Consider the following 26,005-nt stretch of genomic DNA (forward strand, 5'->3'; position numbering starts at 1 on the left):
TCCGGAAACCGGCGGCTGAAGACTCCTCAGTCTTCATAAGGTAGCGCACAGCACTGCAGCTGTGCGCCATTTTCCTCTCAGCACACTTCACTGGGCAGTCACTGAGGGTGCAGAGCGCTGGGGGGGGGCGCTCTGAGAGGCAAATATAAACCTTATACAAGGCTAAAAATACCTCACATATAGCCCATAGGGGCTATATGGAGATATTTAACCCCTGCCTGACTGGAAAAATAGCGGGAGAAGAACCCGCCGAAAAAGGGGCGGGGCCTATCTCCTCAGCACACGGCGCCATTTTCTGTCACAGCTCCGCTGGTCAGAACGGCTCCCAGGTCTCTCCCCTGCACTACAGAAACAGGGTAAAACAGAGAGGGGGGGCACATTAATGGCTATATATATATATATTAAAGCAGCTATAAGGGAGCACTTAATATAAGGATATCCCTTGTATATATAGCGCTTTGTGGTGTGTGCTGGCAGACTCTCCCTCTGTCTCCCCAAAAGGGCTAGTGGGTCCTGTCTTCATTAGAGCATTCCCTGTGAGTTTGCGGTGTGTGTCGGTACGTGGTGTCGACATGTATGAGGACGATATTGGTGTGGAGGCGGAGCAATTGCCAAATATGCAGATGTCACCCCCCAGGGGGTCGACACCAGAATGGATGCCTTTATTTGTGGAATTACGTGATGGTTTATCTTCCCTTAAACAGTCAGTTGAGGACATGAGGCGGCCGGACAATCAATTAATGCCTGTCCAGGCGCCTCAAACACCGTCAGGGGCTGTAAAACGCCCTTTGCCTCAGTCGGTCGACACAGACCCAGACACGGGCACTGATTCCAGTGACGACGGTAGAAATTCAAACGTATTTTCCAGTAGGGCCACACGTTATATGATTTTGGCAATGAAGGAGACGTTACATTTAGCTGATACTACAGATACCGTAAAACAGGGTATTATGTATGGTGTGAAAAAACTACAAACAGTTTTTCCTGAATCAGAAGAATTAAATGACGTGTGTGATGAAGCGTGGGTTGCTCCTGATAAAAAGTTGATAATTTCAAAAAAGTTATTGGCATTATACCCTTTCCCGCCAGAGGTTAGGGCGCGCTGGGAAACACCCCCTAAGGTGGACAAGGCGCTCACACGCTTATCCAAACAAGTGGCGTTACCCTCTCCTGAGACGGCCGCACTTAAGGATCCATCAGATAGAAAGATGGAAGTTATTCAAAAGAATATATACACACATGCAGGTGTTATACTACGACCAGCTATAGCAACTGCCTGGATGTGCAGTGCTGGAGTAGTTTGGTCAGAATCCCTGATTGAAAATATTGATACCCTAGATAGGGACAATGTTTTACTGTCGTTAGAACAAATAAAGGATGCATTTATCTATATGCGTGATGCACAGAGGGATATTTGCACACTGGCATCTCGGGTGAGTGCTATGTCCATTTCAGCCAGAAGAGCCTTATGGACACGACAGTGGACAGGCGATGCGGATTCAAAACGTCACATGGAGGTTTTGCCGTATAAAGGGGAGGAGTTATTTGGAGTTGGTCTATCAGACTTGGTGGCCACGGCTACTGCCGGGAAATCCACTTTTTTACCTCAAGTCACTCCCCAACAGAGAAAGGCACCGACCTTTCAACCGCAGCCTTTTCGCTCCTACAAAAATAAGAGAGCAAAGGGCTTGTCGTACCTGCCACGAGGCAGAGGAAGAGGGAAGAGACACCAACAGGCAGCTCCTTCCCAGGAACAGAAGCCCTCCCCGGCTCCTGCAAAAACCTCAGCATGACGCTGGGGCCTCTCAAGCGGACTCGGGGACAGTGGGGGGCCGTCTCAAAAATTACAGCGCGCAGTGGGCTCACTCGCAGGTAGACCCCTGGATCCTGCAGATAATATCTCAGGGGTACAGGTTGGAATTAGAGACGGATCCTCCTCATCGTTTCCTGAAGTCTGCCTTACCAACCGTCTCTTCCGAAAGGGAGAGGGTGTTGGAAGCCATTCACAAGCTGTACGCTCAGCAGGTGATAGTCAAAGTACCCCTATTACAACAAGGAAAGGGGTATTATTCCACTCTATTTGTGGTACCGAAGCCGGATGGCTCGGTAAGGCCTATTCTAAATCTGAAGTCCTTGAACCTCTACATAAAAAAGTTCAAGTTCAAGATGGAGTCACTCAGAGCAGTGATAGCGAACCTGGAAGAAGGGGACTTTATGGTATCCTTGGACATCAAGGATGCGTATCTACACGTTCCGATTTACCCCGCACACCAGGGGTACCTCAGGTTCATTGTTCAAAACTGTCACTATCAGTTTCAGACGCTGCCGTTCGGATTGTCCACGGCGCCTCGGGTCTTTACCAAGGTAATGGCCGAGATGATGATTCTTCTTCGAAGAAAAGGCGTATTAGTTATCCCATACTTGGACGATCTCCTAATAAGGGCAAGGTCCAGAGAACAGCTGGAGACAGCTTTAGCACTATCTCAAGAGGTGCTAAGACAACACGGGTGGATTCTGAATATTCCAAAATCCCATTTAATCCCGACAACTCGTCTGCTGTTCCTAGGAATGATTCTGGACACGGTTCAGAAAAAGGTTTTCCTTCCAGAGGAAAAAGCCAAGGAGTTATCCGATCTGGTCAGGAACCTCCTAAAACCAGGAAAAGTGTCAGTACATCAATGCACAAGAGTCCTGGGAAAAATGGTGGCTTCTTACGAAGCAATTCCATTCGGCAGATTCCATGCAAGAATATTCCGAAGGGATCTGTTGGACAAATGGTCAGGGTCGCATCTGCAGATGCACCTGCGAATAACCCTGTCACCAAAGACAAGGGTGTCACTTCTGTGGTGGTTGCAGAAGGCTCACCTATTAGAAGGCCGCAGATTCGGCATTCAGGATTGGATCCTGGTGACCACGGACGCCAGCCTGAGAGGCTGGGGAGCAGTCACACAAGGAAGAAACTTCCAGGGAGTATGGACGAGTCTGGAAAAGTCTCTTCACATAAACATTCTGGAACTAAGAGCAATCTACAATGCTCTAAGCCAGGCGGAACTTCTCCTGCAAGGAAAGCCGGTGTTGATTCAGTCGGACAACATCACGGCGGTCGCCCATGTAAACAGGAAGGGCGGCACAAGAAGCAGGAGTGCAATGGCAGAAGCTGCCAAGATTCTTCGCTGGGCGGAGAATCACGTGATAGCACTGTCAGCAGTGTTCATCCCGGGCGTGGACAACTGGGAAGCAGACTTCCTCAGCAGACACGATCTTCATCCGGGAGAGTGGGGTCTACATCCAGAAGTCTTCAACATGTTAATAGACCGTTGGGAAAGACCAATTGTAGACATGATGGCGTCTCGCCTCAACAAGAAACTGGACAAATATTGCGCCAGGTCAAGAGATCCACAGGCAATAGCTGTGGACGCACTGGTAACTCCTTGGGTGTACCAGTCAGTGTATGTGTTTCCTCCTCTGCCGCTCATACCAAAGGTATTGAAGATCATACGGCAAAGAAGAGTAAGAACAATACTAGTGGTTCCGGATTGGCCGAGAAGGACTTGGTATCCGGAACTTCAAGAGATGCTCACGGACGAACCGTGGCCTCTACCTCTGAGAAGGGACCTGCTACAGCAGGGTCCCTGTCTTTTTCAAGACTTACCGCGGCTGCGTTTGACGGCATGGCGGTTGAACGCCAGATCCTAAAAGGGAAAGGCATTCCAGAAGAAGTCATTCCTACCTTGATTAAGGCACGGAAGGAAGTCACCGTGAAACATTATCACCGCATTTGGCGAAAATATGTAGCGTGGTGCGAGGATCGGAGGGTTCCGACGGAGGAATTCCAACTGGGTCGTTTCCTACATTTCCTGCAATCAGGATTATCTATGGGTCTCAAATTGGGATCCATTAAGGTTCAAATTTCGGCCCTGTCAATATTCTTCCAAAAAGAATTGGCCTCTGTCCCTGAGGTCCAGACTTTTGTCAAGGGAGTACTGCATATACAGCCTCCTGTGGTGCCTCCGGTGGCACCGTGGGATCTAAATGTAGTTTTAGATTTCCTCAAATCCCATTGGTTTGAACCATTGAAAAAGGTGGATTTGAAATATCTCACATTGAAAGTGACTATGTTACTAGCCCTGGCCTCTGCCAGGAGAGTATCTGAATTGGCGGCTTTATCTTATAAAAGTCCTTATCTAATCTTCCATTCGGATAGGGCAGAACTGCGGACTCGTCCGCATTTTCTCCCTAAAGTGGTATCAGCATTTCATCTGAACCAACCTATTGTGGTGCCTGCGGCCACTAGCGACTTGGAGGACTCCAAGTTGTTGGACGTTGTCAGAGCCTTAAAAATATACATTGCAAGGACGGCTGGAGTCAGAAAATCTGACTCGCTGTTTATATTGTATGCACCCAACAAGTTGGGCGCACCTGCTTCTAAGCAGTCGATTGCTCGTTGGATTTGTAACACAATTCAACTTGCACATTCTGTGGCAGGCCTGCCACAGCCTAAAACTGTAAAAGCCCACTCCACAAGGAAGGTGGGCTCATCTTGGGCGGCTGCCCGAGGGGTCTCGGCATTACAACTCTGCCGAGCAGCTACGTGGTCGGGGGAGAACACGTTTGTAAAATTTTACAAATTTGATACCCTGGCAAAGGAGGACCTGGAGTTCTCTCATTCGGTGCTGCAGAGTCATCCGCACTCTCCCGCCCGTTTGGGAGCTTTGGTATAATCCCCATGGTCCTTTCAGGAACCCCAGCATCCACTTAGGACGATAGAGAAAATAAGAATTTACTTACCGATAATTCTATTTCTCGGAGTCCGTAGTGGATGCTGGGCGCCCATCCCAAGTGCGGATTATCTGCAATACTTGTACATAGTTATTGTTAACTAATTCGGGTTATTGTTAAGGAGCCATCTTTAAGAGGCCCTTTCTGTTGTCATACTGTTAACTGGGTTTAGATCACAAGTTGTACGGTGTGATTGGTGTGGCTGGTATGAGTCTTACCCGGGATTCAAAATGCCTCCCTTATTGTGTATGCTCGTCCGGGCACAGTACCTAACTGGAGTCTGGAGGAGGGTCATAGGGGGAGGAGCCAGTGCACACCACCTGACCTAGTAAAGCTTTACTTTTTTGTGCCCTGTCTCCTGCGGAGCCGCTATTCCCCATGGTCCTTTCAGGAACCCCAGCATCCACTACGGACTCCGAGAAATAGAATTATCGGTAAGTAAATTCTTATTTTTCCTCTTAATAGTTTTATGTAAAAACAATACTCTGGACTTCTAAATTAGTTAACTTTCAGATCTATGTAAGTAATTCCCAATTTTGACATCACCAAGTAAAATCCAGTGCAAGAATTTCAATGCAGAATAAAAAGATAAGTGCAGCTATAAATTCAGCTCCGCTTTAAGACACTGCAGTATTTCTATCTTATTTTTAAGCAGGCACTGTTGTCTATAATGTAAAATGCCCTGTGACTGCTGATAACTGGTGTATAGTAGCTCTCATTTGCAATAATCTGATTCGGACAGTTCACAATGAGGTCACATGACTAGTTTTCACATTGGGAGGGGTCAAGTGCTCGGGTTACTAGAGAAGGTGATTATGGATTAAGGGGGTAATTCCAAGTTGATCGCAGCAGGAAATTTTTTAGCAGTTGGGCAAAACCATGTGCACTGCAGGGGGGGGGGGGGGGGGGGGGCAGATATAACATTTTCTGAGAGAGTTAGATTTGGGTGGGTTATTTTGTTTCTGTGCAGGGTAAATACTGTCTGCTTTATTTCTCTGACGTCCTAGTGGATGCTGGGGACTCCGTAAGGACCATGGGGAATAGCGGCTCCGCAGGAGACTGGGCACAAAAGTAAAGCTTTAGAACTACCTGGTGTGCACTGGCTCCTCCCCCTATGACCCTCCTCCAAGCCTCAGTTAGATTTTTGTGCCCGAACGAGAAGGGTGCACACTAGGTGGCTCTCCTGAGCTGCTTAGTGAAAAGTTTAGTTTTAGGTTTTTTATGTTCAGTGAGACCTGCTGGCAACAGGCTCACTGGATCGAGGGACTAAGGGGAGAAGAAGCGAACTCACCTGCGTGCAGAGTGGATTGGGCTTCTTAGGCTACTGGACATTAGCTCCAGAGGGACCGATCACAGGCCCAGCCATGGATAGGTCCCAGAGCCGCGCCGCCGGCCCCCTTACAGAGCCAGAAGACAGAAGAGGTCCGGAAAATCGGCGGCAGAAGACGTCCTGTCTTCAACAAGGTAGCGCACAGCACTGCAGCTGTGCGCCATTGCTCTCAGCACACTTCACACTCCGGTCACTGAGGGTGCAGGGCGCTGGGGGGGGGGGCGCCCTGAGACGCAATAAAAACACCTTGGATGGCAAAAAAATGCATCACATATAGCTCCTGGGCTATATGGATGAATTTAACCCCTGCCAGAATATACAGAAAAACGGGAGATAGGCTCCGCCCCCTTCTCGGCGGCCTTATCTCCTCAGCACACTGGCGCCATTTTCCCTCACAGCTCCGTTGGAGGGAAGCTCCCTGGCTCTCCCCTGCAGTCACTACACTACAGAAAGGGTTAAAAAAGAGAGGGGGGCACTAATTACGCGCAGTATTAAAAATACAGCAGCTATAAGGGGAAAAACACTTATATAAGGTTATCCCTGTATATATATATATAGCGCTCTGGTGTGTGCTGGCAAACTCTCCCTCTGTCTCCCCAAAGGGCTAGTGGGGTCCTGTCCTCTATCAGAGCATTCCCTGTGTGTGTGCTGTGTGTCGGTACGTTTGTGTCGACATGTATGAGGAGAAAAATGATGTGGAGACGGAGCAGATTGCCTGTAATAGGGATGTCACCCCCTAGGGGGTCGACACCTGAGTGGATGAACTGTTGGAAGGAATTACGTGACAGTGTCAGCTCTGTATAAAAGACAGTGGTTGACATGAGACAGCCGGCTACTCAGCTTGTGCCTGTCCAGACGTCTCATAGGCCGTCAGGGGCTCTAAAGCGCCCGTTACCTCAGATGGCAGATATAGACGCCGACACGGATACTGACTCCAGTGTCGACGGTGAAGAGACAAATGTGACTTCCAGTAGGGCCACACGTTACATGATTGAGGCAATGAAAAATGTTTTACACACTTCTGAAAATGAGGTGTGTGATGATGCGTGGGTTTCCCCCGATAACAACTGATGATTTCTAAAATGTTATTGGCATTATATCCTTTCCCGCCAGAGGTTAGGGTGCGTTGGGAAACACCCCCTAGGGTGGATAAAGCGCTCACACGCTTGTAAGAACAAGGGCTCTACCCTCTCCTGAGATGGCCGCCCTTAAGGATCCTGCTGATAGAAAGCAGGAGAGTATCCTAAAATGTATTTACACACATACTGGTGTTATACTGCGACCAGCAATCGCCTCAGCCTGGATGTGCAGTGCTGGGTTGGCGTGGTCGGATTCCCTGACTGAAAATATTGATACCCTAGATAGGGACAGTATATTATTGTCTATAGAGCATTTAAAAGATGCATTTCTAGATATGCGTGATGCACAGCGGAATATTTGCCGACTGGCATCAAGTCTAAGTGCGTTGTCCATTTCTGCCAGTAGAGGGTTATGGACACGACAGTGGTCAGGTGAGGCGGAGGTGGCAACAGCTGGGAAATCCACGTTTGTACCCCAGGTCGCATCTCAACATAAGAAGACGCCGTATTATCAGGCGCAGTCCTTTCGTGGGCAAGCGGGCAAAAGGTTCCTCATTTCTGCCCCGTGACAGAGGGAGAGGAAAAAGGCTGCAGAAATCAGCCAGTTCCCAGGAACAGAAGCCCTCTCCCGCCTCTGCCAAGCCCTCAGTATGACGCTGGGGCTTTACAAGCAGAATCAGGCACGGTGGGGGCCCGTCTCAATGAATTTCAGCGCGCAGTGGGCTCACTCGCAATTAGACCCCTAGATCCTTCAGGTGATATCTCAGGGGTACAAATTGGAATTCGAGACATCTCCCCCTCGCCGTTTCCTAAAGTCGGCTTTACCGATGTCTCCCTCTGACAGGGAGGCAGTTTTGGAAGCCATTCACAAGCTGTATTCCCAGCAGGTGATAATCAAGGTACCCCTCCTGCAACAGGGAACGGGGTATTATTCCACACGGTTGTGGTACCGAAGCCGGACGGCTCGGTGAGACCGAGTCTAAATATAAAATCTTGAACACTTACATACGGAGGTTCAAATTCAAGATTGAGTCACTCAGAGCAGTGATTGCGAACCTGGAAGAAGGGGACTACATGATGTCTCGGGACATCAAGGATGCTTACCTTCATGTCCCAATTTACCCTGCTCACCAAGGGTACCTCAGGTTTGTGGTACAGAACTGTCACTATCAGTTTCAGACGCTGCCGTTTGGATGGTCCACGGCACCCCGGGTCTTTACCAAGGTAATGGCCGAAATGATGATACTCCTTCGAAGGAAGGGAATTTTAGTTATCCCTTACTTGGACGATTCCCTGATAAGGGTAAGATCCAGGGAACAGTTGGAGGTCGGTGTAGCACTATCTCAGGTAGTGTTGCGGCAGCACGATTGGATTCTCAATATTCCAAAATAGCAGCTGATTCCGACGACTCGTCTTCTGTTCCTAGGGATGATCCTGGACACAGTCCAGAAAAAGGTGTTTCTCCCGGAGGAGAAAGTCAGGGAGTTATCCGAGCTAGTCGGGAACCTCCTATAACCGAGCCAAGTCTCAGTACATCAATGAAAGGGTTCTGGGAAAAATGGTGACTTCCTACGAAGCAATCCCATTCGGCAGATTCCACGCAAGAACTTTCCAGTGGGACCTGCTGGACAAATGGTCCGGGTCGCATCTTCAGATGCATCAGCGGATAACCCTGTCACAAAACACAAGGGTGTCTCTCCTGTGGTGGTTGCAGAGTGCTCATCTTCTAGAGGGCCGCAGATTCGACATTCAGGACTGGGTCCTGGTGACCACGGATGCCAGCCTGCGAGGCTGGGGAGCAGTCACACAGGGAAGGAATTTCCAGAGCTTATGGTCAAGCCTGGATACATCACTTCACATAAATATCCTGAAGCTAAGGGCCATTTACAATGCTCTAAGCTCAGCAAGACCTCTGCTTCAAGGTCACCCGGAGTTGATCCATTCGGACAACATCACGGCAGTCACCCACGTAAACAGACAGGGTGACACAAGAAGCAGGAGGGCAAGGTAGAAGCTGCAAGGATTCTTCGCTGGGCGGAAAATCATGTGATAGCACTGTCAGCAGTATTCATTCCGGGAGTGGACAACTGGGAAGCAGACACGACCTCCACCCGGGAGAGTGGGGACTTCACCCAGAAGTCTTCCACATGTTTATATAACTCGACAAGTATTGCGCCAGGTCAAGGGACCCTCAGGCAATAGCTGTAGACGCTCTGGTAACACAGTGGGTGTACCAGTCAGTGTATGTGTTCCCTCCTCTGCCTCTCATACCCAAGGTACTGAGAATTATAAGATGGAGAGGAGTAAGCACTATATTCGTGGCTCCGGATTGGCCAAGAGGGACTTGGTAACCGGAACTTCAAGAGATGCTCACGGAGGATCCGTGGCCTCTACCTCTAAGAAGGGACCTGCTCCAGCAAGGACCCTGTCTGTTCCAAGACTTACCGCGGCTGCGTTTGACGGCATGGTGGTTGAACGCCGGATCCTGAAGGAGAAAGGCAATCCGGATGAAGTCATTCCTATCCTGATCAAAGCCAGGAAAGATATAACCGCAAAACATTATCACCGCATTTGGCGAAAATATGTTGCGTGGTGCGAGGCCAGTAAGGCCCCGACGGAGGAATTTTTCAACTAGGTCGATTCCTACTTTTCCTGCAAACAGGAGTGTCTATGGGCCTGAAATGGGGGTCCATTAAGGTTCAAATTTCGGCCCTGTCAATTTTCTTCCAAAAAGAACTAGCTTCAGTCCCTGAAGTTCAGACGTTTGTGAAAGGGGTACTGTATATACAGCCTCCTTTTGTGCCTCCAGTGGCACCTTGGGATCTAAATGTAGTTTTTGGGTTCCAAAAGTCACATTGGTTTGAACCACTTAAATATGTGGAGTTAAAATATCTCACATGGAAAGTGGTCATGCTGTTGGCCCTGGCCTGGGCCAGGTGCGTGTCAGAATTGGCGGCTTTATCCTGTAAAAGCCCTCATCTGATTTTCCATTCGGACAGGGCGGAATTGAGGACTTGTCCTCAGTTTCTCCCTAAGGTGGTTTTCAGCGTTTCACCTGAATCAACCTATTGTGGTGCCTGCGGCTACTAGGGACTTGGAGGACTCCAAGTTGCTAGACGTTGTCAGGGCCCTGGAAATATAGGTTTCCAGGACGGCTGGAGTCAGAAAATCTGACTCGTTGTTTATTCTGTATGCACCCAACAAGCTGGGTGCTCCTGCTTCTAAGCAGACTATTGCTCGTTGGATTTGTAGTACAATTCAGCTTGCACATTCTGTGGCAGGCCTGCCACAGCCAAAATCTGTAAAAGCCCATTCCACAAGGAAGGTGGGCTCATCTTGGGCGGCTGCCCGAGGGGTCTCGGCTTTACAACTTTGCCGAGCAGCTACTTGGTCAGGAGCAAATACGTTTGTAAAATTCTACAAATTTGATACCCTGGCTGAGGAGGACCTGGAGTTCTCTCATTTGGTGCTGCAGAGTCATCCGCACTCTCCCGCCCGTTTGGGAGCTTTGGTATAATCCCCATGGTCCTTACGGAGTCCCCAGCATCCACTAGGACGTCAGAGAAAATAAGAATTTACTTACCGATAATTCTATTTCTCGTAGTCCGTAGTGGATGCTGGGCGCCCATCCCAAGTGCGGATTGTCTGCAATACTGGTACATAGTTATTGTTACCAAAAAAATCGGGTTATTGCTGTAGTGAGCCATCTTTTCTAGAGGCTCCTCTGTTATCATGCTGTTAACTGGGTTTAGATCACAAGTTATATGGTGTGTGAGAAAGGATTAAAGCGCTAAAATGGTCAAATATGAGAGCAAAAGGTCACATGAAAATGCACATTTATTTGGATAAAAATGAACTTTAAAAATGGTTAAAAAATTGTAACACTGTAGGAAATAAATATAATAGGGGACACAATGAAGTGTCCAATCGTTGTGTCACTCTCAGTCCTGATATAAATGCATAGACAGTTCACACCTGTTCCAATAAAGCAGTCCCTTAATTGATATGCTCAAGGTATCCCGTCAATGTTCCATCAAGTAATATAGTTACCACCAGCGGTTTGTCCAAGGTGTTTAAGCGGATAGGCATCCACAACGGCTTGTCCCTTGTTGAGCTGTGGATGATGGATGATCTTCAAACGGGTCCGCAAAATGAGCCAGTAGTGGGGACCTGGTCCAGGTGGAGAGTCTTCAGGAATGGATAGTTGATGTTAGGCACACACAGCACCAATCGCCAACGCGTTTCGTTGCGATCACGCAACTTTTTCAAGGTAATAGAGGTGCTGCTATCCAGGGTTTTTATACCCTTTACAAAATGGTTGCTCATTTGCATATGTGATTGACAGTGACCGAGTACTCTCATTATGTGACCAAAATGACAGACAAACAATTTAGATTATTAAATAAACAACACATGATAAATAGTAGATATAGTGCACTTTGTTTTTTATACAATTATGGTTTAATCAATAGTAAGGATCAAATCACGTGACTTCTATAATTCAAAAGGGAAAAAGGGATAAAATAAAGCCCGGAATAGAGTGCAAAGGATCTCCCATTAGTCCTATATGAAAGTGGCTCAGGGTCCTATCCATGTATTATATAAGATCAGCCAGCATAAATAAAAACAGGTGAGTTTTAGCACTTACTAAGAGACTGACACCTGTGGATTGAGTTCCACGTCATTAGTCTGCGGCCGGGAGTCCGGGTGGCGAGGACACGTGGGCGTCCCCACTGTGCGCGTCACTGGGACTCACGTATAGTATAAGAGTCGCGCCCAATTGACGCGACCGTCGGGTTTTGCTTACATCAGATAGGTGGAAGCGGCGGGGATTGGTCCGCTATCCGGCCGTAGCTATGGTGACGAGTGGGCGTGTAGGTTACCATAGCAGCGGACAACGCAGTGCGCGCTACCAGGGTAACACATAACGCACTGTCCACCGCTATAGCAAACAAAGTGCATATTGAAAAACATATATATAATTAATAATTGTGTATGTTGTAAAGTGCTCACTGTGAATGTAGTGAGTGAAGTGGATAAAGCAATAAAAAGAAAGGGCCACAAAAGCATTTCCTAATAAAAAGTGATGTCTGTAAAGAATAATGGAAAATGCTGATAATGATAAACAGTAGATAATAACAGCAAATTTATCCTAGAAGCAAAACATTTGGAAAATCAAATGTGTATAAGTAGAGTACATATATAATAAATGCATAGAATAAATAACACACAGAGAAAATGATGATGACAGTAATACTTGTTATAATAAGAAATTAAACAAAAAGTTTTTCTTTGTGATAAACAGTTGTGTATGGATATAACACCATACTAGAGTATTTGGCTGAGAAGACGGGGGAGCTGAAGGGATCATAGAACTGGATTCAGTTCTACCTGTTCATTAAGGCCAGAGGGGTATATCGTATTAAGCCTAAACATCCAGTAAAGCTCTTGTTTACATAATAATTTATACCGATCCCCACCCCTTTTGGTTTTCACAATATGTTCAATAGCTACTACTCCTAGGAGGCTGGGGTCGCTATCATGACAGTCTCTAAAATGTCTAGAGACACTATGTGTCTGGGATTTGTTTATAATGTTCCGGCGATGTTCCATGAATCGGACTTTAATACTTCTCGTCGTCCGTCCCACATATCTTTTATTACAAGCACATGTCAGCAGGTATATGACATAATTGGTGTCGCAATTCATAAAATTAATAAGATTGAATTCTTCACTTCCCTCAACAGAGATCGAAGTAGTTTTCTTAGGGATATGTTTACAGGTGGTGCACCTCTTTGCACCACAACGGTGGAAGCCAGGGGGGCGTGCTGGTATCCAAGATTCTCGTATTCCTCCCTCTGTGTCTATTGGTGGAACTGTTTTGAGATAACTGGGTGCCAGGATATTTTTGAGGGAACGTCCTTTTTTAAAAATGAACTTAGGTCTGTGTGGCAAAGTACCTCTTAATAATGTATCCTGGTTTAGCATCCCAAAATTCCTACATATAATTCTCTTAATCAACATACTCTCACTATTGTAGGTTGAGATGAAAGCCAAATTTTCTTGCTGGATATCATGCGTGTGATCACTGTCCTGTTCTATTGGAGATTGAATCTTGCTAGTTTTAGGTTTAAGAAGGGTATCTCTATCTATATGTAGGACTTCTTGCATAGTTTTCTTTAATGATGGATGTGGGTAACCCCTTGATTGAAATGCTTCCGTCATTAAGTTGGCTTGTTCTAGATATTTGCTATCTTCCGTGCAGTTACGCCTTAAGCGTAAGAACTGCCCCCGGGGGATGTTTTTCTTCCAAGGGGGGTAGTGAGCGCTCTGGTAGTGCAGATAGGCATTAGTTGCCACTTCTTTAGTAAAGTTGGAGGTATATATTTTACCGTCCCTGGCTTCTAGTGTTAGATCCAAAAAATTAATGGTGTCAGGGTGATAGGAGTGAGTGAAACGAAGATTAAAGTGATTAGAATTTAAACTAGTAACAAAGTGAAGTGCCGATGATAGATCCCCATCCCAAATAATAAATAGATCATCTATGTATCGGCCATAGAGGACCAGATTCGCGCCAAAGTCCCCGCCCCACACATGGGTATCCTCAAAGGTACCCATGTATAGGTTGGCGTAACTCGGCGCAAACCTGGTCCCCATGGCCGTACCCATCACCTGAAGATAATAAGTGTCCAAAAACATAATAATTGTGTTGGAGTATAAAGGAAATAGCATCCAACAAAAAAGTCTCGTGTCTCTCAGTAAGGTCACCATCACTTTGTAATCTCTTTGCTATTGCATCGCGTCCAAGATCGTGTGGAATATTGGTGTATAAGCTTTGTACATCCAGGGTCATAAATGCATAGCTCTCTTTCCATGTCCCACCTTTTAACTGTTGTAAGAAATGAGTGGTGTCTTTGATATGGGACCTTAACGTCGAGACACGAGGTTGGAGAAAAGAATCAACATAGAAAGACAGATTAGAAGACAGAGAACCAATACCCGAGATAATAGGACGTCCAGGGGGTGCACTAAGTGATTTGTGTATCTTGGGGAGGTGATAGAAAATGGGGACAGTGGGGTGCTTAATAAACAAGAAATTAAATTCATCCTTGGAAATAACTCCAGCGGTCAGGGCATCATCAAGTAGATGTTGAAACTCCCTTAGAAAATTCTGTGTCGGATCAAAATCAAGCTTCTTATAGAATATAGTATCTTTTAATTGCCGATTGGCCTCATTGATGTATTCCATCCTATCCTGCACCACCAGGCCACCCCCCTTGTCAGCCTCCCTAAACACCAGGGTAGTGTCTTTTGTGAGGTCTCGTAGTGCTTTGCGCTCCCATTTATTTAGATCACAAGTTATATGGTGTGGCTGGTATGAGTCTTACTCGGGATTCAAAATCCTTCCTTATTGTGTACGCTCGTCCGGGCACAGTATCCTAACTGAGGCTTGGAGGAGGGTCATAGGGGGAGGAGCCAGTGCACACCAGGTAGTTCTAAAGCTTTACTTTTGTGCCCAGTCTCCTGCGGAGCCGCTATTCCCCATGGTCCTTACGGAGTCCCCAGCATCCACTACGGACTACGAGAAATAGAATTATCGGTAAGTAAATTCTTATTTTTTCCACTGCAATTTAGATTGCAGATTGAACTCACCACACCTAAATCTGTCTCTCTCTGCACATGTTATATCTGCCTCCTCTGCAGTGCACATGGTTTGCCCAATTGCTAACAAACTTGCTGCTGCGATCAACTCAGAATTACCCCCTTAGTACAAAAGCTCAGATTAAGAGAAAATGTTTTTTTTTTTTTTTGTTTCTTAGCAAATGCATCCTAGAAATAAATACTAATGTATCTGTTCTTTTTCTCTTAGTGTTCTCAAAATGTGTAAAGATGTGGAACTTACCTTCAGTGAAATGGCTCACAAGACAGAAGCATTTAAAGGCACAAAAAAAGGGTTACTGTATCTCACTCCATATCGGGTAAATCGCCCAACAAATAGTGTTTAATAGAAGCTTTTACTTCCGGTAAAGTATGAATTAGAAGGGAAGATTTAGAGAGGTAATTTTAAGAACCGAATGTTCCAGCCTCCGTTTATAAATAATATCTTTCATTTATGGTGTGCCAGATGTATTAAGTTCGGAGAAGGGATAAAGCAGTGATAAGTGTAAGGTGATCGCAATGTCAGATCCCCGGCGGCACGAGCAGCAATATTAATAGACACTACGATGGTAGGTGACAGTGGTGTGCGATGCAGATTAGTGCACACAACAGAGGACTTAACCAGGTTTAATAGGTAGAAAAAGAACAGGTAAACACAGGGTTAATAGCAGGTACAGGGTATCTGGATTGTCCAGTTGCAGTTAGGAACGTTTGTAGGGTTGCTGGCTGGGTGTTCTGGTGTACCGGATGTTACAATCACTGTATGCAGTATGTGATCAGTGGTGGCAACAGTATTATATATAGACCAGTGGTTCTCAAACTTTTAATTACAGTACCCTAGAGTATCAGAATTTTTTTCATAGCAGCCCTAGGCCCAAAGTTTCTTATTGAGAAATAAAAAAATAAAATAAATTGTTATCTTTAGGTTTAGTTATGTGGTGAGGGACAGGATTCACTTCTGTTGGTCCACATATTTTATGATTGACAGCCACTAGCTCTGGTTTTGCCTATTACATTGACCATAAATAATATGAATTGGTCCTGAACTACCAACCCATGGCACCCCAGAGAGCCACGGCACCCAGTTTTGGTACCACTGGTAGTGGCACAGTGTTAATTAGGGTTCTTGCTCAGGGGCACATCTGATATGCTCCAGCAATAGCACATGTTGGAGATCCTAGTGTCCGGTGGCAGAATGACAGTAAGCAGAGGCAGTGCGGAGTGCACTTATAACAAGCAAGAGCAGTAACCGCTGACTCGGCCGGACCGCATCCTCTTTGTTATGGGCTACTCTTTAAAAGGATTGGCACATATTAACAAGAGACTCCCCATCTCCTCCCCCCCCCCCCCCAACGGTCATATTTTAATGTTTTATCAATTTAAATTGATACATTGGTGTTGCAGCATGTAGGTTCCCAGACAGACTGACAGCTACAAAATGACTTATGCAGAGCTACTACTGACATAGAAAAGCAGAGTGGATTAGAGATGTTTAGGAGGTGCTTTGTATTGTACTATATGTCTACACAACACATTAAGAGTGTAGCAGCTGCCCTGACACTAGTGCAGAAGTAAAGGCTGGGGAGGTGTTACCTTCACCTGTGGCATGACATTGCGATGTGGTATCTGTCACTTTCACCAGGCAGAGGTACAGGCTTGGCTACTGCTATCCCAGCTTCCATGATGCAGTTACCTGTGGGTTGCCATGTGCACAGCTGTTGTTGATCTCAGGCACAATGCCTCTGAGTGTGACTACTTCTGATTGGCACATTTCCCATCAGTTTGTATCCAATCAAAGGTGCAGTTAATTTGCGCATGCGTGTCTTTGTGATGAGACGGTGCTCCCGGGCCGCTGCGCTGTACTTGATGAGCCAGCCTGACTCATTGTAATGCTGTAAGGTCCCGGTGCACCAACGCTAGTTCCGCTACTGAACTATCACCTACATCATAAGAAAAAAATACCTGTATTGGTGCTGCCAGGATTCAACATGACCATATTATTGCTTTTGATCTATTTTCAGATGATCTTTGTGAGTAAGGGGGATGACCCTATGATGTCCTTTATGATGCCTTTCTATTGTGTGAAAGGATGCTCTATAGAACAGCCAGTATTCTCAGCAAACTACATCAAAGGAACCATAAGTGCAGAACCTGGTGGTACGTAAGTGATATGAACTATTTGTAGCATCCAGTGATTTATCATTGCTAGCCTGGCCACAGAGTTTTTCATTGGCTAATAGCTTTAGCAGATACAGTTGCGTGCACATAACTCCTCACTATTTTATAGGAGACTGTAGTATTTGCTTTGGTGCTGTTTTAGTTTTTGGCATGGGGAGGGTCACACACATACTGTATATTTATTGAATGTTACTTAAATAGCTCAAACTAATTACACAGAGCATTACAGTGTTATTCACATCAGTCCCTGTTGTGCTTACAGTGTATATTTGCTACCACATGTACAGTGCATACACTAGGGTTCCTCTTTATCATAAGCCATTTTACCTTCCAGTATGTTTTTGGATTGTTTGTCGAAACAGGAGTTTCCACTAGGAACCCCCAACACAAAGAGAACATACAATTTCCACACAGACGTTGCTGTGTGGCGGAATGAACTGTTTCCTTGTATATCTGACAAGTGTCCTATGTGCAGCACTGATGGAGAGTCTTCATGAGTTATGGTCCACATAGATCAGAGATGTATAGGGGCAAGGTCCCGATCCCCCAATGGTCGGGGGAATTGGCACATGTTGAAAAATCTTTAACATTTAATTTCCAAGATTCTCAGATGGATAGGTGGATCTGATTGGTGATGATTGGGGGCCTTTAGTATCAGTTGGCAGCACAGTTGGTGTAATGGTTAGCATTACTACCTACCTCATAGCTCTGAGTTCTTGGGTTTGATTCCCACCAAAGCCCTATCTGTGTGGAGTTTGTATGTTGTTCTTGTATTTCTGTGGGTTGTTCAGGGTACTCTGGTTTCCCCCCCACAATCCAAAAACATTCTTCTAGATTAACTGGATTCTGACAAAAAAAAACAATAACCTTAATGCACAGGTTCCCGAACTTCACCATTATAGTTCAGGTTTTAAGGATATACATACTTGAGCACAGGTGACTTTATTACCTTACTCAATTTGATTTAACCATATGGACTCAAGCATGGATACCCTAAAAACCTGGATATTAACGGTGGAGTTTGGGAAGCTCTGCCGTAGTGTATATGGTTGTTAATACATGTGGTAAGGAATATAGATTGTAAGCTCTACTTTGGAAGGGACTGATGTGAATGGCTAAATGTTGTCTGTAAAGTGCTGCAAAATGCACTATATAATTAACTGTTAATAAATTAACAAATCTAAAAAGTAGTAAACATAGGTGTAGCTCAGGGGGCATTACCAGCCTGTCTTCCTCCAGCCTATTACCAGCCAGTTGAACAGTCTTATTTAAAATTGGCAGTCATCCAATTATAGAAACGATAATTAGACGTGAGGCCTCTACTGTATGTTATGTTTCTGCGCACCGGCTATTATTATTATTATTATTATTATTATTATTATTATCCTTTATTTATATGGCGCCACAAGGGTTCCGCAGCGCCCAATTACAGAGTGCATAAACAAATAATCAAACAGGAAAACAGCAACTTACAGTTGACGACAATATAGGACAAGTACAGGGTAAATAAACATAGTTACATCAGTAGATGACACTGGAATAAGTATCAGGTGGCAGAAGACTGGTGGATTTGGTGCAGTTGAAGATTATTAAAATAAGAAAGGATAAGCACATGAGGGAAGAGGGCCCTGCTCGTGAGAGCTTACATTCTAAAGGAGAGGGGTAGACAGACAGGGGTGACACAGATGGGGTACATAGAGAGCGTAGAACAGAGGGTTAGGATGAGATTTGGCTGGGTTTGGTGAAGAAGTGGGTCTTGAGAGCCCGTTTGAAGTTTTGTAGAGAGGTGGAGAGTCTGAGGGGGAGAGGTAGGGAATTCCAGAGAAGTGGTGCAGCACGTGAAAAATCTTGGAGGTAGGAGTGGGAGGAAGTAATCCGTAGGCAGGAGAGTCGGCGTGCATTAGCAGAGCGAAGAGGACGGTGGGAGTGTAAAGGGAGATAAGGTCAGAGATGTAGATGGGAGAGGAGTGTGGGAAGCTTGAAATGGATTCTGAAAGGGAAGGGGAGCCAGTGAAGGTCTAGTAAGAGAGGAGAGGTGGACGTAGTGCGTTTGGTGAGGAAGATGAGCCGGGCAGCAGCATTGAGGATAGATTGGAGTGGAGAGAGGTATTTGTCAGGAATGCCAGTCAGGAGCAGATTACAGTAGTCCAGTCTGGAGATGACCAGTGAGTGGATAAGAGTCTTAGTAGCATCCTGGGTCAGAAAGGGTCTGATCCTGGAAATATTTTTTAGATGAAAATGGCAGGTTTGTGAGAGGTGCTGAATGTGTGGTTTGAAGGAGAGGGAGGAGTCAAGGATTACTCCAAGACAGCGCACTTGGGGGCTAGAGGAGATAGTAGTGCCATTAATAGATAATGAGATTGTAGGAGGTGAGGTTATGCGGGAGGGAGGGAAGATGATCAGCTCGGTCTTAGACATGTTAAGTTTAAGAAAGCGCTGGGACATCCAGGAAGAGGTAGCAGAGAGACAGTTGGAGATACGAGTGGGGAGAGGTCTGGAGAGGAAAGATAGATTTGGGTGTCATCAGCATAGAGATGATATTGGAAACCAAAAGAACTAATGAGCTTACCTAGTGAAGACGTATAGAGAGAGAAGAGAAGAGGACCAAGGACAGAACCTTGGGGTATTCCTACAGTTAGTGGAAGTGAGGGGGAGGTGGAGTCATGAGAGGAGACAGAGAAAGAAAGGTAGGAGGACAGCCAAGAGAGGGCAGTGTCACGCCGACCAATGGAGTGAAGAATTTGCAGTAGGATTGTCCACAGTGTCAAAAGCAGCAGAGAGATCAAGTAGTATAAGTATAGAGTAGTGTTCCTTAGATTTAGCAGCATGGAGGTCATTGCATACTTTTGTAAGGGCAGTTTCAGTGGAGTGGAGAGGACGGAAGCCAGACTGGAATGGGTCAAGCAGTGAGTGTGAGGAAAGAAAGGAAGTAAGGCTGTTGTAGACAATACGCTCAAGGAGTTTGGAGGCAAAAGGGAGGAGAGAGATGGGTCGGTAGTTGGAGAGAGTGTTTGGATCAAGTGTAGGTTTTTTAAGAATAGGAGAGATGAGTGCATGCTTGAAGGCAGAGGGGACACTGCCTGATGAGAGGGAAAGATTGAGAAGGTGGGAAAGATGGGAACAAGCAGAAGTAGAGTGGTAGCGGAGGAGGCGGGAGGGGATAGGGTCAAGTGGGGAGGTGGTGAGGGGACAGGAACGCATGAGGGCCATGACTTCCTCTCCAGATGCATGGGAGAAAGATGTCAGAGTAGGTGCGAGGGATGGGAGAAAGCTGGTTACTGATGGTCTGGTGTGATGTGATGTCCTGACGTATGGAGTCAATTTTGGATGTGAAGTAAGTGGCAAAGTCAAGAGAAGAGAGTGAGGAAGGGAGATGAGGTGGAGGTGGGCAGAGGAGTGAGTTGAGAGTGGCAAAGAGGCGCCGGGGGTTGGAAGACTGGGAGGAGATGAGGTTCTTGAAGTATGACTGTTTAGCAAGAGAAAGGGCAGCACTGAAGGATGAGAGCATAAGTTTGAAATGGAGGAAGTCTGCCTGAGAGTGTGATTTCCTCCAGTGTCGCTCAGCAGTACGTGAGCATTTTTGCAGATATTTGGTGTGCCAGGGTTGAGGTTACTGTATGTAAGCATCCTTATTTTGGTTTGCACCCCTTTGAGGTGAGAGCTAAAATGAGTGTATGTACCTAAACTTCACATGAAAAGATAATGATTGTTACAACTTTGACAGCTAATCCCTTCTTTATTATTTCAGGTGATTGGGAAGGACAGGCATCATTTAAACTTACATTTAACAGCGGTGGAGCCATTGAATTTGGACAGCAAATGTTTAAGATGGCTACCAATGGTATGCTTTAACAAGTGTTTATACGAATGTATATGCAGGACTCAGCTGGTATGTGCCAGATATAAGTTTACTTCTTCTCCCCACTCCCTATGAAGTTAAGGTGGGGACACGCCTATACAGTCGTCGTCCTTTTCACCTGATATTGGGAAAACGAGCCATCCATTTAATAGGTGTGTATGCAGGAGTGTTAGCCGATAAATGGCTTATAATGCTACTGCAGTGGCCAGTGTCTGGAGGTCGTAACGTTTGTGCTGCACAGTCGCCCTCCAGATGCCCATAGTGGAGCCACTAATGGACACCGGAATGGTGGGACATGCTTCATTTTATATTATATTTCTCTGACGTCCTAGTGGATGCTGGGAACTCCGTAAGGACCATGGGGAATAGCGGCTCCGCAGGAGACTGGGCACAAAAGTAAAAGCTTTAGGACTACCTGGTGTGCACTGGCTCCTCCCCCTATGACCCTCCTCCAAGCCTCAGTTAGATTTTTGTGCCCGAACGAGAAGGGTGCATACTAGGTGGCTCTCCTGAGCTGCTTAGAGTAAAAGTTTAAATTAGGTTTTTTATTTTCAGTGAGTCCTGCTGGCAACAGGCTCACTGCACCGAGGGACTAAGGGGAGAAGAAGCGAACTCACCTGCGTGCAGAGTGGATTGGGCTTCTTAGGCTACTGGACATTAGCTCCAGAGGGACGATCACAGGCCCAGCCATGGATGGGTCCCAGAGCCGCGCCGCCGGCCCCCTTACAGAGCCAGAAGACAGAAGAGGTCCGGGAAATCGGCGGCAGAAGACGTCCTGTCTTCAATAAGGTAGCGCACAGCACCGCAGCTGTGCGCCATTGCTCTCAGCACACTTCACACTCCTGTCACTGAGGGTGCAGGGCGCTGGGGGGGGCGCCCTGAGATGCAATAAAAACACCTTAGATGGCTAAAAATACATCACATATAGCTCCTGGGCTATATGGATGCATTTAACCCCTGCCAGTTTTTCCTTAAAAAAGCGGGAGAAAGGCCGCCGAGAAGGGGGCGGAGCCTATCTCCTCAGCACACAAGCGCCATTTTCCCTCACAGCTCCGTTGGAGGGAAGCTCCCTGGCTCTCCCCTGCAGTCCTGCACTACAGAAACAGGGTAAAACAAGAGAGGGGGGGCACTAATTTGGCAGATTAATAAAAAAAAGCAGCTATATAAGGGAAAAACACTTATATAAGGTTATCCCTGTATATATATATAGCGCTCTGGTGTGTGCTGGCAAACTCTCCCTCTGTCTCCCCAAAGGGCTAGTGGGGTCCTGTCCTCTATCAGAGCATTCCCTGTGTGTATGCTGTGTGTCGGTACGTTGTGTCGACATGTATGAGGAGGAAAATGGTATGGAGGCGGAGCAATTGCCTGTAATAGTGATGTCACCCCCTAGGGAGTCGACACCTGACTGGATGGTCTTATGGAAGGAATTACGTGATAGCGTCAGCACTTTACAAAAGACTGTTGACGACATGAGACAGCCGGAAAAACAGTTAATACCTGTCCAGGCGTCTCAAACACCGTCAGGGGCTCTAAAGCGCCCGTTACCTCAGATGGTCGACACGGACACTGACTCCAGTGTCGACGGTGAGGAAACAAACGTATTTTCCAGTAGGGCCACACGTTACATGATCACGGCAATGAAGGAGGCTTTGAACATTTCTGATACTACAAGTACCACAAAAAAGGGTATTATGTGGGGTGTGAAAAAACTACCCGTAGTTTTTCCTGAATCAGATGAATTAAATGAGGTGTGTGATGATGCGTGGGTTTCCCCCGATAAAAAACTGCTAATTTCTAAAAAATTATTGGCATTCTACCCTTTCCCGCCAGAGGTTAAGGCGCGTTGGGAAACACCCCCTAGGGTAGATAAGACGCTCACACGCTTATCAAAACAAGTGGCGTTACCGTCTCCTGATACGGCCGCCCTCAAACAGCCAGCTGATGGGAAGCTGGAAAATATCCTAAAAAGTATATACACACATACTGGTGTTATACTGCGACCAGCAATCGCCTCAGCCTGGATGTGCAGTGCGGGGCTGGCTTGGTCGGATTCCCTGACTGAAAATATTGATACCCTGGACAGGGACAATATATTATTGACTATAGAGCATTTAAAGGATGCATTTCTATATATGCGAGATGCACAGAGGGATATTTGCACTCTGGCATCAAGAGTAAGTGCGCTGTCCATTTCTGCCAGAAGAGGGTTATGGACGCGACAGTGGTCAGGTGATGCGGATTCCAAACGGCATATGGAAGTATTGCCGTATAAAAGGGGAGGAGTTATTTGGGGTCGGTCTATCGGACCTGGTGGCCACGGCAACGGCTGGGAAATCCACCTTTTTACCCCAGGTCACCTCTCAGCAGAAAAAGACACAGTCTTTTCAGGCTCAGTCCTTTCGTCCCCATAAGGGCAAGCGGGCAAAAGGCCACTCATATCTGCCCCGGGGCAGAGGAAGGGGAAAAAGACTGCAGCAGGCAGCCTCTTCCCAGGAACAGAAGCCCTCCCCCCCCCGCTTCTGCCAAGTCCTCAGCATGACGCTGGGGCCTTACAAGCGGACTCGGGTACGGTGGGGGGTTCGTCTCAAGAATTTCAGCGCGCAGTGGGCTCACTCGCAAGTGGACCCCTGGATCCTGCAGGTAGTATCTCAGGGGTACAAATTGGAATTCGAGACGTCTCCCCCTCGCCGGTTCCTGAAGTCTGCTTTACCAACGTCTCCCTCCGAAAGGGAGGCGGTATTGGAAGCCATTCACAAGCTGTATTCCCAGCAGGTGATAATCAAGGTACCCCTCCTACAACAGGGAGAGGGGTATTATTCCACGCTGTTTGTGGTACCGAAGCCGGACGGCTCGGTGAGACCTATTTTAAATCTGAAATCATTGAACACTTACATACAAAGGTTCAAATTCAAGATGGAGTCACTCAGAGCAGTGATAGCGAACCTGGAAGAAGGGGACTATATGGTGTCTCTGGACATCAAGGATGCTTACCTCCATGTCCCAATTTGCCCTTCTCACCAAGGGTACCTCAGGTTTGTGGTACAGAACTGTCACTATCAGTTTCAGACGCTGCCGTTTGGATTGTCCACGGCACCCCGGGTCTTTACCAAGGTAATGGCCGAAATGATGATTCTTCTTCGAAGAAAAGGCGTCTTAATTATCCCTTACTTGGACGATCTCCTGATAAGGGCAAGGTCCAGGGAACAGTTAGAGGTCGGAGTAGCACTATCTCAAGTAGTACTACGACAGCACGGGTGGATTCTAAATATTCCAAAATCGCAGCTGATTCCGACGACACGTCTGCTGTTCCTAGGGATGATTCTGGACACAGTCCAGAAAAAGGTGTTTCTCCCGGAGGAGAAAGCCAGGGAGTTATCCGAGCTAGTCAGGAACCTCCTAAAACCAGGCCAAGTGTCAGTGCATCAATGCACAAGGGTCCTGGGAAAAATGGTGGCTTCTTACGAAGCGATTCCATTCGGCAGATTCCACGCAAGAACTTTTCAGTGGGATCTGCTGGACAAATGGTCCGGATCGCATCTTCAGATGCATCAGCGGATAACCCTGTCTCCAAGGACAAGGGTGTCTCTCCTGTGGTGGTTGCAGAGTGCTAATCTTCTAGAGGGCCGCAGATTCGGCATTCAGGACTGGGTCCTGGTGACCACGGATGCCAGCCTGAGAGGCTGGGGAGCAGTCACACAGGGAAAAAATTTCCAGGGCTTGTGGTCAAGCATGGAAACGTCATTTCACATAAATATCCTGGAACTAAGGGCCATTTACAATGCCCTAAGTCAAGCAAGGCCTCTGCTTCAGGGTCAGCCGGTGTTGATCCAGTCGGACAACATCACGGCAGTCGCCCACGTAAACAGACAGGGCGGCACAAGAAGCAGGAGGGCAATGGCAGAAGTTGCAAGGATTCTTCGCTGGGCGGAAAATCATGTGATAGCACTGTCAGCAGTGTTCATTCCGGGAGTGGACAACTGGGAAGCAGACTTCCTCAGCAGACACGACCTCCACCCGGGGGAGTGGGGACTTCACCCAGAAGTCTTCCACATGATTGTGAACCGTTGGGAAAAACCAAAGGTGGACATGATGGCGTCCCGCCTCAACAAAAAACTAGACAGATATTGCGCCAGGTCAAGGGACCCTCAGGCAATAGCTGTGGACGCTCTGGTAACACCGTGGGTGTACCAGTCAGTGTATGTGTTCCCTCCTCTGCCTCTCATACCCAAGGTACTGAGAATCATAAGAAGGAGAGGAGTAAGGACTATACTCGTGGCTCCGGATTGGCCAAGAAGGACTTGGTACCCGGAACTTCAAGAGATGCTCACGGAGGACCCGTGGCCTCTACCTCTAAGAAAGGACCTGCTCCAGCAGGGACCCTGTCTGTTCCAAGACTTACCGCGGCTGCGTTTGACGGCATGGCGGTTGAACGCCGGATCCTGAAGGAAAAAGGCATTCCGGATGAAGTCATCCCTACCCTGATCAAAGCCAGGAAGGATGTAACCGTGCAACATTATCACCGTATTTGGCGTAAATATGTTGCGTGGTGTGAGGCCAGGAAGGCCCCTACAGAGGAATTTCAACTGGGTCGTTTCCTGCATTTCCTGCAAACAGGACTGTCTATGGGCCTAAAATTAGGGTCCATTAAGGTTCAAATTTCGGCCCTGTCGATTTTCTTCCAGAAAGAACTGGCTTCAGTTCCTGAAGTTCAGACGTTTGTCAAGGGGGTACTGCATATACAGCCTCCTTTTGTGCCTCCAGTGGCACCTTGGGATCTCAATGTAGTTTTGGGGTTCCTAAAATCACATTGGTTTGAACCACTCACCACTGTGGACTTAAAATATCTCACATGGAAAGTGGTAATGCTGTTAGCCCTGGCCTCGGCCAGGCGTGTCTCAGAATTGGCGGCTTTATCCTATAAAAGCCCTTACCTAATTTTTCATACGGACAGGGCAGAATTGAGGACTCGTCCTCAATTTCTCCCTAAGGTGGTTTCAGCGTTTCACTTGAACCAGCCTATTGTGGTACCTGCGGCTACTAGGGACTTGGAGGACTCCAAGTTGCTGGACGTAGTCAGGGCCCTGAAAATATGTTTCCAGGACGGCTGGAGTCAGAAAATCT

At 46.9% G+C, this 26,005-nt stretch overlaps 1 protein-coding gene across 1 annotated transcript in view; it reads left to right on the plus strand.

Annotated features, from left to right (window-relative positions):
- Window positions 1–26,005, plus strand: part of WBP2NL (WBP2 N-terminal like) — a 127,382-nt gene that overhangs the window by 17,856 nt on the left and 83,521 nt on the right. The window contains exons 2-4 of the mRNA XM_063940439.1: window positions 15,059–15,167; window positions 16,869–17,004; window positions 20,774–20,866. Of these exons, the coding sequence (XP_063796509.1) occupies window positions 15,059–15,167; window positions 16,869–17,004; window positions 20,774–20,866 (338 nt within the window). The remainder of the gene's footprint in view (window positions 1–15,058; window positions 15,168–16,868; window positions 17,005–20,773; window positions 20,867–26,005) is intronic.

The sequence above is a fragment of the Pseudophryne corroboree genome, chromosome 9 (genome assembly GCF_028390025.1).
Source record: "Pseudophryne corroboree isolate aPseCor3 chromosome 9, aPseCor3.hap2, whole genome shotgun sequence".
NCBI lineage: Eukaryota > Metazoa > Chordata > Amphibia > Anura > Myobatrachidae > Pseudophryne > Pseudophryne corroboree.